The 16,428-nt window shown below is 54.5% G+C and overlaps 4 protein-coding genes across 4 annotated transcripts; 2 read left to right on the forward strand and 2 right to left on the reverse strand.

Moving 5' to 3' along the window:
• Positions 1-1,182: 1,182 nt before the first annotated feature.
• BO79DRAFT_166413 (uncharacterized protein) lies at positions 1,183-3,493 on the reverse strand. The gene is made up of 2 exons (XM_025679318.1): positions 3,257-3,493; positions 1,183-3,193 (listed from the first exon to the last, which is right to left on the reverse strand). Exons 1-2 carry the CDS (start codon positions 3,313-3,315, stop codon positions 1,279-1,281), a joined length of 1,974 nt encoding a protein of 657 aa, XP_025543527.1. The 5' UTR covers positions 3,316-3,493; the 3' UTR covers positions 1,183-1,278.
• Positions 3,494-3,785: 292 nt separating this feature from the next.
• On the forward strand, positions 3,786-10,330 carry BO79DRAFT_235280 (anaphase promoting complex subunit 1). Its single transcript, XM_025684464.1, has one exon. The coding sequence runs from the start codon at positions 3,798-3,800 to the stop codon at positions 10,071-10,073; it is 6,276 nt and encodes a 2,091-aa protein (XP_025543528.1). The 5' UTR covers positions 3,786-3,797; the 3' UTR covers positions 10,074-10,330.
• A 77-nt stretch (positions 10,331-10,407) lies between these two features.
• Positions 10,408-11,872, reverse strand: BO79DRAFT_166419 (RPAP1 family protein). Its single transcript, XM_025679319.1, has one exon. It carries the CDS (start codon positions 11,864-11,866, stop codon positions 10,415-10,417), a length of 1,452 nt encoding a protein of 483 aa, XP_025543529.1. The 5' UTR covers positions 11,867-11,872; the 3' UTR covers positions 10,408-10,414.
• A 1,050-nt stretch (positions 11,873-12,922) lies between these two features.
• Positions 12,923-15,587, forward strand: BO79DRAFT_55243 (uncharacterized protein). The gene is made up of 2 exons (XM_025689413.1): positions 12,923-15,011; positions 15,086-15,587. Exons 1-2 carry the CDS (start codon positions 13,024-13,026, stop codon positions 15,471-15,473), a joined length of 2,376 nt encoding a protein of 791 aa, XP_025543530.1. The 5' UTR covers positions 12,923-13,023; the 3' UTR covers positions 15,474-15,587.
• Positions 15,588-16,428: the final 841 nt, after the last annotated feature.

Below are 16,428 nucleotides of genomic sequence, written 5' to 3' on the forward strand. Positions count from 1 at the left end.
AGTGGCTCTGGCTGGTCTGTTTGCTGTGACGGAGTATTATCTTCTCTGATCTGATCTGGATGGATGTCGATGATATAGCTTTCTGGTGTGTTAGAACTGTGTTCAGCGAGGGGTGACATTAGCTATTTTACCCTGTATATCTGTATATACATACACCGAAAGAGTCAAAAAGAAAAATAAAAGAGAAGAAGAAGCGAAGAGACAGAAGAACGATGGTTCTTAGACCTTACATTCCTCCGTGCATTACTCAGTATACCGTAGTAGTAAATTGGTTATGTTCCCATCTATCCTGAGCATACGCCCTGGGTAGCATTCAAAATATAGTAGTAAACAGGTAACTAATTAGTTGGACCTGATTGAGTCCATCATTATCCTTACAAGCTTTTCTCCTTTGGCTGTCAGGTGGGCTGATCCGTGGACAAATGTATATATACTACTATGTTTGGCATGCCTCCCAGTCACTACTCTACGATTAAATGATGTTTTTTGCAAATGATGTGTAAGATAACTTATTGAAAGCGAGTGATACTAGTACGTTCAATATCTACATCTACAGACAGATCTATGACCTGCACTAGGACAAAAACTAAAAACGATAACAAAAATGTTCCCACCAACTCAACCCCCCTTACCCAACCCCCACCCCCAACACCAGCAGTCCCTAACCCATCCACTCGCATCTGATACTGATGTAGACAGCAGCTCCATCCAAACTCCATCCAGATGAAGAGATACAGAAGCACCTCTCCATCCCTGCGTGAACGCATGGACAGAAAAAAAAAACAGACGGATAGATCAGCATCGAGTCACGAGGGAGAGAAAGGGAAAGGAGCAGAGAACCCAATCTGATGTTTGAGGATGGGGTGGTTGCTGGGTTTTATGATAACCCGGTTATGGGGAGGGTTGATTGCTTGTCCTTTAGAAGAATTCTAAAGAACGAAGAAAGTGGATGATGGGATGTGATGGTTGATGTCTCGCGACCGATACAGAGCTTATCCTTTCGAACCCGGCCCTCTTTCTCGCACGATAGGGATCGTGGGAGAGGAAGGGTGGGAAGGAAGGGATTTCAAGGCATGGACCTCGCCTTGCGCTCCACCTTGCAGTGCGAATTTGGGGGATTGGGGTCTACGGGTGGAGGAGAGGAAAGCGGTATGAGAGGTGCAAGTTGATGGATGGGTATCTCTGGTCTTGATTTCAGCTTCATTTGTTAGGAACATGTGGGAGTATATGTGGAAAATGGAGGGTGGTTGGCTGTTCTGCCGTTGACACTGTGTCTGCTTAAGTGAAGACGCGTGTCCGCTTGACGGGGCTTCCTATACGGAGGGACCGGTTTGTGCTCGCCATGCCACTTAGGAGTCGGTCCATTCCTTCCACGCCGAGCTGGCCCCTTTGGAGCATTTGCTGGTCTGTTTCCTTGGTGGGTGGCTCGGGGATGTATTCGGTAACGGGTGCTGGTGCTGGTTCAGTCAACCGTGGGGCGAGAATCACGAGTCGATGCTCGGCCGTGAGAAGCATGTCAAATGGCTGTGTGCGTGTGGAGCGGGGCGCCGCAGGGAGGTGTCCGATGCCTTTCAGGCGCTCTCCTACTAGGGTGATATCTTGGAGAGGAGACACCCGGCAGCGGTTGGATGAGTCGAATGTACCACTAGCCTTGACAGCGTTGCGCCACAAGGAGAGCAGACTGGGAATGACTGCGCTCTGGTTTCCATGCTGCAGCAAAATCGATTCATCGGGTAGCGCGTCCCTCCAAGAGTTAGTCTGATACACCGAGATTCCTCCACTCAGGGATGGGGTGGCTGTGCCAACGGAGGCGCCTTTGAGCAGCGTGTCTTCGCGCAGACGTTTAGTAGATGGCGTCAAGGGCGCAAACTTGGGCCGTTGTTCGAAGGAAGGTCCGCTTGTTTCAGACCGACTGGCGCCAGGCAGGGGACTTAGAATCCTACCGCTGACGGAGAACGTTGTCAATGAGCCTCCCGTCACTCCCTGTACACTCGACTGTCGCTGAAGAGGACCCTTGATGGTTCCGGGGCCAGCCCCTTCCAAATCCCAGACACCCCATTCGCCATCAGATGTGAGGACCAAGATGGCACGACCTCCAAGCACCCATTCCGCGTGAGTGATGATCTTTCGCCGAGGGAGCCCCGAAGCAGACTGCTCGAATCCGGGGTAAAGACTGATCAACCACCTCCCTTCCGTGTCGACTGTCTCAAACTCGCTCTGAGCCCCGGACGACCTCCGCGAGGCCTTGAGGGGTTTTGTGGAAAAGCAGGAGTATACCTTGACACATCCGCTGTGGAATGCGACGAGTAACGTGGAGTGTCGAAGGGCAGGGTAACCCGAGGGATTGAAAGAGATATTCACAGCAGGGGCGGGCAAGTGTCGTCGCTTAGTCTCAATCTCATCATCGCATAGACGATATACTGTGCCGCGGGCCTTTTCATCCTCTGCGACCGGAATCCGATGAATGATCAAGAGACCTGACGACTCAGCCGAATGTGTCGCGACGAGGAGATCCCACCTTCCTGTAGTTGAGCGGGATGAACCACGGCTTGAAGATGTATCCTGATCTTGCTGATCAAATTCTTGGTAGGTGAATGCGATGCTGACTCCCCGCGGGATCTCCTGGTGCGATACTCCACCGCTGATTGATATTGTCTGAATTTTGAAATCGCTCTGCGTGGGGTGAGGGGGAAGCAAAGGCAGAGTTACAATGCGAGTAGAATAGTCCGCGCACACAGCGGCAACGATGATGTCCTTCTTCAGAGCCGGGGGAAATGGATCGAGCGAAGAGCGCGCTGTTTCAGGGAGGACACGAGGCACAGCCAGCTGGAGGACTCTGCTTCCAAGGGGTATATCAATCTGGCGCAAAACATCGTCGTAAGGGTGGAAGGGGTCCACCTCGGTTTCATCCTCCTCGAACTGATAGGTGGGCTCTTCATCTTGCTGAGTGTGCTGGGTCTCTGCCATGCTCTCGTCATCGGAATCGATGATCATGACCGCATCATCATTGGCGTTGCTGGCTTTCTGTGGTTTGTCCACTTTCGGCGCAGAAGTCTTCTCGGCGGAAAACTGTCTTCCTCCTCTCCAGACTACCTTCAGTCCAGTCTCATAACCGTAAACAACGATCGACGAGCCATTGGGGGCAAGGAGGGGGTAGCCTTGAGCTGCGTGCACACGATGAGGAAGTTGGTAGCTAGATGTAGTGTCCGGTAAGCACGGGGTTGCTGTTATGGCCCAGAACGGAGTGTGAATCTACCTTAATTGAAGGCCATCGTCCCTAGGCCTTACCAGAGGTCGAGATGGGAAGGACGGCATTGTTGTGGTGGCGGTTGTTTGTACGGTCAAGAACAGAGCTCAAAGGGAGACCGACGCCGCCAACAGGCAGATTGTGTTACCAAGCTTAGCGATAGAGATGTGATAATGACCTGTAGCTGAAGAAACTAAGAGTAATCATGTATGATAGAAAAGCGAGCGTTGAGAAAGGCAGTTAGTGGGTGGGTGGTGAGGAAGAAGGTGAAAGAGAAGGAAGTTTGGGGAGGCCGCGGAGGAAAAAAGCCGCTTGAGTTGAGGATGGAAAGTTGGCCCGCCGCGTCCATCGCGTCTCCAAGCAACAGCCTGCCTTCGCTTCCCCTCACGCCGCAACCACCTTGACAACGCCCCAACAACGCCCATTGTCGTTGATCCGTCAAGCGCGCTGGCCTGCCTGTTTGATGGTCTAACCTGACAATGGGCATGATATCGCCTCTGGCTCCCACTGCCAGAATTTCTACCGCTACGCCCGACGATATACCCCGATAATGGCTACAGTTCGATCCCTCGGATTGCATGAGCCCTCGGCCATCGCATTTCTCGTCGCAGAAGGCCTCTTGCCTCCAGATCCCTCGGAGGAGCTCTACTCATGGACAACGAGCGTTGATCGAGACTCCAACGGCCCGGTCGAAGATGAGATTGTTTGGACAAGAAGCTGTGCGGTTTGGTCACGAGCGGGGGTGGTCAAGAGAGTGTTCCGGCTTGATTTAGAAAAGGAGGAGATTAGGCATGCTTTGTTGACGAGATTTGCGGTGGGAAAGATCAAGAGGTCCGAGTCAAGCATCTCGGAATCCTTAAAAGGCGAGGCAGCGCAGCCAGGCAGTACCTCAGGCCGCAGTCGAGGCTCGCCTGATCATCTTAGTGCTGGGATATCAAAGGGCTCATTGTTGATGCTGGGTCAGAATGGCGAAAGTTCTCGCGATGCTAGCGGCACAGACGCGAACAATGCGCGAGCCTTGGTCGTGGTCCTCAAGTCCCAGGCTCACATCTTCTTTCTTGCCGGGAACAGCCATGTCGTGCCCCTACCGTTCGAAGTTGATTCGGTGTTTGCGACCCCCAAGGGCCTTTTGATTCAGAGAAAACTACACGAGGAGGAATCTAATACTTCACTACCAGCAGCGCCGCCGAATTCGTTCGTCTCATCCCTACCTGACTTCCGTGCATCTCAGTCGCTGGACATACCTTCGGGCAAATCCAAACGCCCATCCTTGACGATTTCCCCAGCCCCCAAACCTGGCCTGAAGCCACGGGCAAGCAAACATGCCGACATGCCCAGAGTGTTCTCTCTTATGGACCCGCACTCAGAAATGGGACTCGTTGTGACTAACCAGTCGTCTCGTTGGCTACAAACTAGTGTCTCAACCAGACCTTCTGGATTGGATGTTCTTGACCCAGCGGATGCAATTGTCTATGTATCTCCAAGAGATGAATTGTCGAGCTCTAATCGGGGGCTTTCCACCGGTCCTTTGATCCTCGTGGTAACCGTCAATATTAACACAGGGTTGTACACGATCTGGACGGCTCACTATAGACAAGACGAGACTGCGCCCTCATCGAAGAAGAAGGAGAGGAGAGACACGGGTGGCACTCGTTCGAAGCGACGCAGTTCGCACTTTGGAATGACGACGGGAACAACCACACCCGCTGGTCGTCCATCAGGTGCTAGAGAAAGCTTTGGCCCAAGAAGTGATGGGTGGAACACGTCTGGGTTGTCGCTTTCGCAATACTCCGTCGAAGGCAAGCCGGATGATGACGACCTGGCGTCCAAGCTGGGTCAAGACTTTGGGGACATTGGTGTGCCACTCAAGACATCAAGACGAGTGAGCTCTCTCCTTGCACGCGCGGATCTGGCCGCCAGCCAGGATAGGATTACGTTTTCCGATTTAGCCACAGGCAGTCAATCGAGCTCCATGCCACATGGCAATTTTCGACAATCTCTTGGAGCTGGAAGTACTCGAGGTAGCTTTGGCTTCAACCCTAGGGGTTCTATTCCACCTGGTAATGGCTCAGTGTATAGCACTACCGGTAGCTTTGTCGACGCACCAGTCGATAGATTGCTTGAAGAGCTGAACAACGAAAGTCTATTTGAAGGATTTGAGAATATGGACTTGAACCATGCGGCGTCAGGCCTGCCCGAAGAGGTCTTCCTTTCCAAAGTTGAAAGCTTTTCTTCAAAGTTTTCGGTCTCCTTCCAGACACCGGTCAAGTCAAAGCCGTCAGCTCGACAAATCAAGATCATGACTTTGTGTCCGTCAGAGTACGGTAATGCGCAATCCGGAAACACTGCGGCTTTAGCGCTTTACTTGGTGGATCAAGAAGCAAAGTCAATGACGGTCGTCAGCCTACGAGCAGACAAAGTTGCGGTATCCAAGAAGGACGCGGTGTTCTCGAAGAAGCCAAAGAAAAACCCGCTATCTGAAGAACGATCGTTGATCGTCCAAGCCTCCGGAATACAGCACTTTGCAGATGTATGGGATGCCTGCAAGATTGTCGATGGTGGAATCTCACGGATTTTGACCCTGAAGAAGACAGACGGTGGCGAGCAGGTATTGCAGTTGCAAACTCCGTGGAGCAAAGCAACTCCGATTCAGGTGCCCCGGAAACTCATGCTTCACGAAGCATATGGCATAAATCCCAAAACGTCTGGCAACCGTCGAAGAGAAAGTGGTGTGAAACGGCTAATGACTGACTCGCCGATCACCGTGACAGGCTTCGATCATGCTGCAGCCAGAGGAAAGTTCGATGTAATTGACTCCGAAAATCGGAAAGTGAAACTGCAGGTCCAGATGGAACCTAGCAATGAGCTGGTAAAACGTCTGCTCAATGTCTGTCGGTTTGCCTTATCGGACGAAAAGGCCGGAGACGGGCTTTTGGCTGCCTGGTGGGAGACTATGGCATGGCTTCAAGAAAGAGAGACAAGCGAAAACGATCTCGAATGGACAGCCATGGTGGTGATGTTGTTTGCAATGGCGATCCAATTTATTGACAGTGAACAACCCCGGACCCCCGCCAAACCGACTCGCAGAAAGAAGGGGCTGTTGAGGTCGAGCAGTGGAAGCCACGTCGATCTCGAGAGCTGGGAGACCATGTTAGAGCAGGAGTCTGGCTCTGGGGGCGTGGTTGCACCGTGGATGGCCAGTAGCTCGTGGGCCTGGATAGTTGAGCAAGACGCTGAAGATAGTGAAGTAAGCCACGGCCACCAGGTGCCATCCAGCCGGTCCACCTGCCGAACGAACACATATCTCCTTCGATGCATTGCTCTGACAAGGGACTTTCTGAACACTTCCCGGGGCACACTCTCAGTAGGCTCAGGTGGCTATTTGCCCACGGCGTTATCCTTCAACCAGAGCATACGAGGCACCGCACTATGCACTATACTCGTCGCGTTGCATCTATTCCGTGAGGAGCAAAAATTATCGATCTGTGATGGCGAGCAATCGGGCAAGCCTCTCGGTCTCCTAGCTCCAGTTCTGGCCCAGCTTGGCGGGTGGCTTGGCTGGCAGTCTTGGGCATGGGCCGAAGATGCGTATTATGGCATGGAGATGGCTAGTATGGACCGCTGGCAGTTCGAGGAGACTCGCATCTCAATGCTCGATCTCCCTGCAGAGCCGTTCCCGCCGCCGTCAATATTTGCTCACCTGGAAACCGCCTGGCGCCAACCGTCAGAATCTTTCTTCACGCTTCTGAACCTGGTAACCAGCCCGGACAGACCTCCAAAGAAAGGAAGGCTATGGAAAGAGTGCTTTACGCTCACCCCCAGGACGCTGGCTCTCGACGGGTTCCTCTCAGAAGTACATAACCTCGCGGCACCATTTGACCGGATCAAGCTTCTTCATCGTTGGGGCTTCACCAGAAGCATCATCGAGAGCTTTCCAGAAGGTGTCAGCGCCCCCTTGTACGAAGCGATTATGCAGTCACAAATGCATGCATCCACGTCCTGGAGCTCAACGCTGCTCGAGCTTATTGATCGCGAAGATCTGAGCATTTCCATGGGCAGGAACAAGCCATGGCTTCCATCGGCCACGTCGTCCCTGCAGCCGGCAGTCTCGCACGATGCCATACGCGATGTGCATCATATCGGTACCTCTGCATTGGATGTGGATGCAACCAACTCGTTCGAAGCTTCCGCGGAGGCAGACCGGTTCTCAGTAACGAGGCTGATCTTCCGTGAGGATAAGCGTTTCATTGACGCCGCTCGGTTGCTGAATCAGTCCAAAGCGCCGGTTGCAGAGTGCATACCCGAGCCGGAATGGACCGACTCAGACCTGCTAGAGGCCCAGAAAGAGGTAGTACAGCTTGTGACGCTGAGAACGCTCTCCATTCCCACGGGTCGGGCCATGTTGACCTTCAGCGGACGACTGCCATTGCTGACAGAGAAGCTCCCAATTCCTTCGTTCTCCCTGCAGTGCGTCATGAAACCGTCGAACGTGACAATCAGCGCGGACCGAGCTTCCTTCAGCGAGGAGAAAGTGTGTTGGGCATTCTTCCACAACGGCGTCTCTACCGGCCTTGCTATATCGAAGAGTTCGAAAGGCATTGACACGTCCTGGATACTTTTCAACAAACCTCAGGAGCTTACTAACAGACATGCGGGCTTCTTGTTGGCACTGGGCTTGAACGGGCATCTCAAATCATTGGCCAAGTGGGTGGCGTTCAAATATCTCACCCCCAAACATACAATGACGTCCATTGGATTGTTGCTCGGATTGTCAGCCTCGTATCTGGGCACGATGGACACCCTGATAACCCGACTTCTCTCCGTTCATGTCACCCGGATGCTCCCTCTTGGTGCTGCTGAGCTGAATCTGTCGCCGTTGACACAAACAGCGGGCATCATGGGCATCGGCCTCCTCTACTGCGGATCTCAACATCGAAGAATGAGTGAAGTGATGCTGTCAGAGATCGAAAACGTGGAGCAGGAGGAGGGCTCCCACGAGGACCTGCGCGATGAAGGATATCGCTTGGCTGCAGGTCTTGCTCTTGGCTTTATCAACCTGGCCAAAGGTAAAGACCTCCGAGGAATGCGCGACATGCACATCGTGGAGAGGTTGTTGGCCGTTGCAGTGGGCACAAAGAACGTGGATCTCGCGCACGTCCTGGACCGGGCCACGGCCGGTGCTACAATTGCTTTGGCGATCATCTTCATGAAGACCAATGACGAGATTTTAGCCCAGAAGATTGATATCCCGGACACCACAGTGCGCTTCGACTATGTTCGACCTGACCTTTTCCTTCTCCGCACTCTTGCCAAACACCTCATTATGTGGGACAGCATTCGTTCTACGGATGACTGGTTCATACAGAGCCTGCCGCCAGTCTACCGCCGTCGGTATCGCCTCACCGGCGTCCGTCGACTGAAGAGTGACGATATGCCATTCTTCAATATTGTCGCTGGCCTGTGCTTCACCCTGGGCCTTCGCTATGCGGGCTCTGCACAAACTTCCGTACGTGATCTGCTTCTCGCATATCTAGACCAGTTCATCCGAATCTGCAGACTTCCTGCTGTCAACTATGACGCCAAGTTGGCTCGTAACTCCGTTCGGCACTGCCAGGACGTCGTGGCCCTCTCTGCCGCCGCTGTCATGGCAGGCACCGGTGATTTGGCGCTCTTCCGTCGGTTGCGGTCTCTTCACGGCCGCGTTGACGCTGACACTCCCTACGGCAGCCATATGGCGGCGCATATGGCCCTGGGCCTACTGTTCCTGGGCGGCGGCAGCTACACCCTCGGCACCTCCGACCTTGCCATTGCCTCACTGATCTGCTCCCTGTACCCAATCTTCCCTACAACCGTCCTGGACAACAAATGCCATCTACAAGCCTTCAGGCATCTCTGGGTCCTCGCCGCAGAGCCTCGTTGCCTGGTGCCGCGCGACATCGACACCCGTCGACCCATCTCCATTCCCATCACCTTAACCAACCAAGACGGCATTAGCCGCAAGATCACCGCACCCTGTCTTCTCCCCGACTTCAACAGCCTCACCCGAGTCGAGATCTGCAACGCAGACTACTGGCCCCTGGTCCTGGACTTCTCCAAGGACCCTAGCCTACGCCAGAAGTTCCACCAGGGCGACCAGTCCATCTACCTCCGCCGCAAAGCTACCTACAACCCTACCGGCTCCTCAGTCTTCGTCTCCACACTCTCCGGCCTCAGCGAAGCCCAAGACGTCCTCCCTTCCTCCACCTCCGCCTCCAACCACGGCAAGGGTCTTCCCCCAGCCGCGATGCCCAATCTCGCCACCCTCCTCACCTCCGGCGTCAATCGCACTCCTACCTCCCCTACTCAAAGCATGTGGGAATGGATCTTCAATCTCCCCTCTCTGCGAGGTCTGGACGTCCGCGAAAAGTCCCTCGTCCTTCCTTCTTCCTTCTTCCCCACTACCAATAGTACCAGTAACAGCAACACCGCTGCCCTCTCTTACGCCCCCTGGCTGCGCCAATCCGCCGTGGACAGCAAACTCGTCCTCGAGGCCATCGTCAAGAATACCATCCAGGCGGCGCGTGGCCGCGCTGCTGATCCGGATGAAGTCCGCGATCGCATCTGGCAGTTACGGTTGTTGTTCAATTGGATTGATGCTTCGTCCTCGTCTTCCTTGTCTTCGGCTGAGGAACGCTTCGCGGAGAGGCAGAGGGAGGAGCAGGCAAGATCGGAGAATGGGAGTCTGCCGGGCCAAGTCGGTGCTTCGGATGGACTTTGGCTAAGAAGGGATTATATTGAGGAGATGAGGTGGAAGATTTGGGGTGTGCAGATTGGGGATTATGATTGATTGATTGGCTGTGGGGTTGTTGATTGATTGATATGTTGCTTATGATATGGCTGGGTGGAGTTTTGTTAGGATCTCTGAGAGGCTGGTGTTCAATTTATCTCTTTTTCTGCTTCGTCTGCCTGTATGCATAGGTGGTTTGTGGGGAGGAAGAGAGAGACTGTGTTTGTGTGATTCTGGAGAGGTGGGTGATACCATTACTGTACCGGACATAGTCTAGTCATGATAATTATTATGAGGATATGTGCATTACTTAGACCTGCAATGATACATGTTTTATAATTGATAATATATTGAACTTTTAGTCATGAAATCGCTAATAAGTCAAGATCCGGTTGACACAGTCACTGAGACCGAATCGCACCCTCCTTCAACACGCCTCGATCACCTCCGCCTCCCATCTGCCAAAGCCAGACACCCTCGACGGCCCACGCAGTAGCACTAGCATGTTGTCGACGACCAGTACCCGCGGAACCAGTAGTAGCATTCTCCTTCGCCTCATCTTCCTCACCTTCTTTCTCCTGCCCACCACGCCGGGCAGAACCCGTCGTCCCAGGTGTCGCTCCATCCGCCTCAGCCAACATACCCGCCACAACACCCTCCTTCTCCACAACAGACCACAGGCCCTCGACCAGCGGACTCCCTCTTTCTCCGAATTGGCCCTTGCCCAAACGGAACAGAATCCGCCCGAGAACCTGCCACGCGATGCACCGCTGCGCCGGGAACGTCGACTGACTCAGGATAGCCAGCTCGGGAATGGTGTACCCGGCTGCGTGGGGGTCTTTGCCATGATGGTGCAGGCCCAGGGTCGTGGGAAGGGAGAGAGATGTTGATGGGGAAAGCACCGTGCCGAGGAGGGAGAAGCGTAGGTTGGCTGGGTGGACGGCTTCGGCGTTGCTGGCGGGGTGGTAGGCGGACGTGGAGTCTGGGTCTTCGGGGTCTGCGGAGGGGGGTTGCAGCCAGGAGAGGGCGGAGGGGTCGTGCGAGATGTTGGGGAAGTAGTGGGTTTGGAGGTCAGAGAGGAAGGAGGGCGAAGATGGATCTAGGTTGGGCATTGGGGAGGCTTGGGATGGAGGCGCGGGGAAGTGGACGCTGCCTGAGGGGGGAAGTTCGGCGGCGGCGTGGAGGTCGGAGGGGATTTGGGTGGGTGGGACGTCATCTTGGGAAGAGCCGTTGTTGGGGGAGGGTGGTTTGGCGGTTGTGGCTGAGGTAGTTGCTGCGGTCTTTGTTGTTGCTGGTGGTGGTGAAAGCGGAGCGGGTGCAGCAACTTCGTCTTCTTTTTCTTTCTTCTTGTCTTGGACTGGTTCAGGAGCGACAGGTTGTTCGCGGGTGGGTTTGGAGATGGTGGGCGTGTCATCGGCGTCGATACGAGCTCGGCGGAGGAAGCGCTCAAGTAAAGACGTATCCAAGGTTTCCATCAGCTCCTGGCGCTCATGTTCAATCTGCGCATCCGACATGGATGCCAGCTGCCGCGCATTCTCCTGCGCAATGGCCGTTTTCTCATCCTTTGGACTCGAAGCAGAAGCAGAGGCGGATGCAGAAGCAGACGGAGCTGGGTCTCGTCGCTGTTTGAAAGTAGAGGGTTTGGCCCGCCGGCGATGAGCTGGAAAGCCGGTGGTGGTTGGTTTTGGAGTAGGCGGGGCGGGGGCTGCGGCGGGGGAGCGTTCACGGATTTCGCCGATCATCCCGGGGATGTTGAGGGTCGGGGCACCCTGAGCGTCATCGTAGGTGTCCGCCGGAGAGGATTCATCGTCAGAGCCCAGATCGAGGACGAAACGTTCACCGCGGAAGGCCATGGCGTCGAATAGTTGGTGAGGGGTTTGGCGGGGAAGAAAAGCTGCCGAAAGCGTCGGAAATGAAGCCATCCCCGGGAAGCTTGGCTGAGTCAGCATTGAGTCAGCCCGCACAGGGACACTGCAGGATGACTCAGTTGCGGCTCAAAAGCTAAAATGGGGTACGCTAGCACCAGATAGGATTAGTGGGTTCACCTGATTGACCACCCCGATTGGGTAAAGCACGTTGAATCAGGTGACCCGATCTGATATCGAAACTGGGACTGTACGCTGCCTTGATTGTTTGTCCCCAGTCTTGCGGGCACAGAACCTTGTCCGTCAATTATTCTAGGACATAATTGATTCTGGGTCATTTTACGGATAATGAGCAATGGCTTGGACCCCGGTTCACATGGTGGTGGGGGTGCATTGAGGGGCCAAGCAAGCAGGCAGCTTGAAGGGAACTAAAGGCGATAACGAACCATCGAAACTGGCCCAAGAAAGGAACGAGAAGCGCACCCGCCGGAATGGAACCCCGGCCATACAAAACACGCTTTCCCCGGTTGCTTGCTTTCGCCCACTTCGGATTGCCATCTTTCTTCATCATCGAAAGCACTCTTCTGTATGTATGTTATACTTGCTTCTCTCTCTCTCACAACAGCGCCCCCTTTCCCCCCATCCATTTAGTTTGCAATTTTGTTCTTTTGTTCTTTTGTTGCAGTTGCTGATCCGGTGTTTCCCATCTGGTCTGCCTCCCTCTCGGCCTTCCCCCTTCTCTCTCTGTTCCTCTCGCTCTCTCACTCTCTCGCTTTTCTCTCTCCCTTCCCTTCTTTCTTCCTTCTTCCCTTTCCTCTCCCCCCCATTCCATTCATCGCCATCCACTTTTCCACTCCTCCACCATCCACTCTCCATCTCCACCACCTTCTTTCAACCTTTCTTCATCTCCATTCATTCGGCTTTCAATTCCCTTGTTATCTAATTTTATTGTTCTGAGTACAAGGGTTAGATCTCCCTCACCACCAACCGCCAACCACCACCATCACCACCCTCACCACCCAAAGGACGTCAGTCCATCAGTCCACTCCTCCCTCTAACCCACCTCGCCCTTTCACTCGATGCTTGACCACCAGCTTTGATTCGTCCTTTCGCTCCCTCCCCTCCCTTTCCTTCTCTTCTTCACCATGTCCACAGAGCCATCTGTTTTGTCGGCTGCAGGTGAACACGAGTCGCGCTCCATTGAATATCCCGCCCGCGAAACTCGTACCCGACGGTCGCGTCGCAGGAAGGAAGACGACCCCGACCTCGAACGAAACCAACCCGTCCGAACCCCCAAAACTAGAGAGAAAGAAAAGGACAAGGAGAAAGAAGTAAAGGAAAAGGAAAAAGAGAAGGAGAAGGAGGAGAAGCTGGAGCCCAAACGGGGCAGCCGTCGCCAACGAGAGAAGTCGTCGTCGACATCTACTAACCCGCCCAATTCGGCCGCGTCTCACTCTCGCAAGAGGCCCAAGTTGGAGGCTGCCACCCCCGATCAAAGCCCCAGTGTTGCGGCGCCTCCTGCTCATTCACCGAATCCCGCGCCTGCTGCTGTTCCAGAACGGCCTGCGACCAGTCCTCCTACCACTGCAGTCTCAGCTGCATCTGCAGCTCCGGCCCCAGCCCCGGCTCCAGCTCCAGCTCCAGCTCTAGCCCCAGCCTCGACGCCTACTCCGAGCACTCCCATAACGAGCCCGCGGAAACAAACACTAGATTCTGAAGCGATGTCTCATGGGACATCGCGTCTCCTGAACCCCCCGTCTTTGCCACCGTCGGCCCATCCAACACCGCCATCCGTGGCCCCTACAACCCTCGTCTCACCTTATCCGGGCCTGATGCCCTCCGCTCCTCCTCCGCGGCCACACTCCCAGCCGCCCGCTCCTCCGCCGCAAAGAACAAGCGGTCAAAATTTCGATCCCATACGGTCGGCCTTTGATACATCGTCTCCGGCCCCGGCTCCAGCACCGACTCCGGCGTTGGCTGCTGCGGCGCCGCCTCCGGGGCGCCCCTCCTTTAGTCCCCCGGCCCGCCCTATCTCACCTCGTCCGACATATCGCGCCAGTGCCTCTCCGGCCATTGCTAGTATCATTGATCCGCCTGCTGCCTCGTCGCCGCCCGTCTATGCCCCTCGACCCTATGGCTCTCCAATTCACGGTGCGTCGAGCTACTCTCCATCGCCCGCGGGCGCATCTATCGCACCCACTCCGCCACAACCTCAACCGCACCCGCAGCCTCAATCTCAACCTCCACGACCAGTCTCACCGTATGCCCATCGATCTCCCTATGCCACACCCGTGCAAGCACCGCCGCCACCCCAGGAATCACGGATGTCGGCACCAGAACCAAAGCCCCCGTCTGTCCCTCCCCCATCGGCCTCGGAACCTCATACCCCAGCACCGTCTAATAACCGACCGCCCTCGCCAGGTCCCACGCCTATGGATGTGGAGCCCGAGGCACCTGCTTCGTCGACAGCCTCTAAGGTGACCAAGAAGGAAGCCAAAACCCCCTCAACAGTACCTGCTTCGAAGGCGCCCTCACCCAAACCGGCCAAGGCAGCCAAGGAAACACCTACGCTACCTCAAGGCTCGGGACTGATCTCCAATGCCCTTTTCGGAGTGGATGGTGGCTCGTCCACAGGCGACTCGAGTAACCGCCAGGTACCGAGTATCATCCTGCACGTTCCTATCCAAGGTCATGGGAATCAAATCATCAACTTTGCACGTTTAGCGGAGGAGCAATATGGGTTCGCGGCCCTACATCCTCGCCTCGCTGCGCACAAGGAACGACTGGCACGGGTAGCTGCAGCCGGAGCGGCCTTGGAGCGCAACGACAAGGCGAGTGGACGTGGTTTGTCCGCAGGAGAGAGTGCGGATGAGGATCTGAGCATGGAGGTCGACCGGGACAGCGAGATGGATGGGGAAGGTGCAACATCCGCGCCCGCTCGCTCGAATGGGGCCGAACCGGCAGATGGGAAGAAGAAGCGCCGTAAGAAGAAGATGGAGGAGTATGATCGAGACGACCCATTCGTGGATGATAGTGAGTTGGCCTGGCAGGAACAGGCGGCCGCCAGTAAGGATGGGTTCTTTGTTTACAGTGGGCCGCTGGTGCCGGAGGGCGAAAAGGTCCAAGTGGAACGGTAAGCGCCATACCCTTTCGGAAATTGAATCCCTTGTTTTAGTGCTGGCTGAGATGCTAATGGCTTACGAATAGGGCCGACGGTACGATTAAGCGTGGTCGCGGCCGTGGACGTGGTGGTCGGGGCCGGGGGCCTGTAACATCCCACCAGGTGCCTTTGGCCGCTGCGGTCCCGATCTCCCAGGAAACCGGTCTTCCCCTTCGGGGCCCAGGCTCACGAGGCGGCAGTACCACTCGTCGCCCGCGCATCAGCAAAGCTGCTCGTCAGCAGGCAGAGCAGGAAAGAGCCAATGCCGCCTCGGGGACTCCCCACGGACGCGGCGGAGGTGCTACCGGTCGTGGCGGTTCGACCAGCACTCGAGGAGGCAAGCACCCTATGGTCGAGTTGGCGCCGCGTCCAAATATTGCCCCTGCTCCTCCGGGTCCCAGTCCAGTGGGTGGATCGGAGCTTGCGATGAAGTAGGGCGATCCCTCTCTCATCTTCTTTTCTCTCCTCAGTCTCGCCATGAGTGTCCTGTGCTGGGAATCAGGCATGTCTGTTCCTGTTTGACGGACTGCTCAGTGTGTGCGTGCTTTTGGTCCTTACATTATTTTCCTTTCGTTTGGCGTCGTCGGATTCCGGGTTACAGGGGGAATGATGAACGGGCATGAGTAGAAGGGTCCATCCAGTTTGATGTTGGGTTGTGTTTGATGTCGGATGTGTGGGTTCTGGCCGTCTATATTTGTTGTCTTCTTGTTTGCCACCCGGCGCTATTCTCTACGTCTCTCGTATGGTGTGATGGGATTTCCTCTTTTCTTACCTGCATGATTCGGTGCGGTGTTTATGCTTCTCAATTGTATCTGTGTGACCTGCGTTTGCTCTATGTTTATCTGTTGACTATCCCACGGATAGGCAGTGTTTCTACGATCATTCATCCCATACTATTTCACTGTCCAGCGACAAAAACGAAGCAAAACATTTGACAGGCATAGTTCCTTTGTTTCATTCCGAGGGTGTAGGCTGTAGGCTGTAATCAATTTGGTAAACAGCAGTCAACATAGACATGACTTTAGTCTATGCTAGAATCTACGTAACACCAAACAGAAATAACCGTCTTTACCATTGACCATTTCCCTTGCTACAAATTGCAGGTAACGTAATCTATCATGGCAAAGCATTGTGCTAACTTTACTTTGTTATATTCATCCCCATCTTAAATTCTTCCATGCTATCGAGCAATGAAACATACGTAACCAGTGACCAACGGAGATGAGTGACATGACACAAGAAGATACTTACAGTCAGCTAGATGGGTAAGATGACCTAGAATATGCAAAATAGGATATGAAGTGATAGGAAAAGAAAAAAGGACATGGAAAAAAATAAAAAAAATAGAAGCTATGGATGTATGTATATCTGACAGAAAGGAATATGACAA

Source organism: Aspergillus costaricaensis, assembly GCF_003184835.1.
Source record: "Aspergillus costaricaensis CBS 115574 unplaced genomic scaffold BO79scaffold_4, whole genome shotgun sequence".
Classification (NCBI taxonomy): Eukaryota; Fungi; Ascomycota; class Eurotiomycetes; order Eurotiales; family Aspergillaceae; genus Aspergillus; species Aspergillus costaricensis.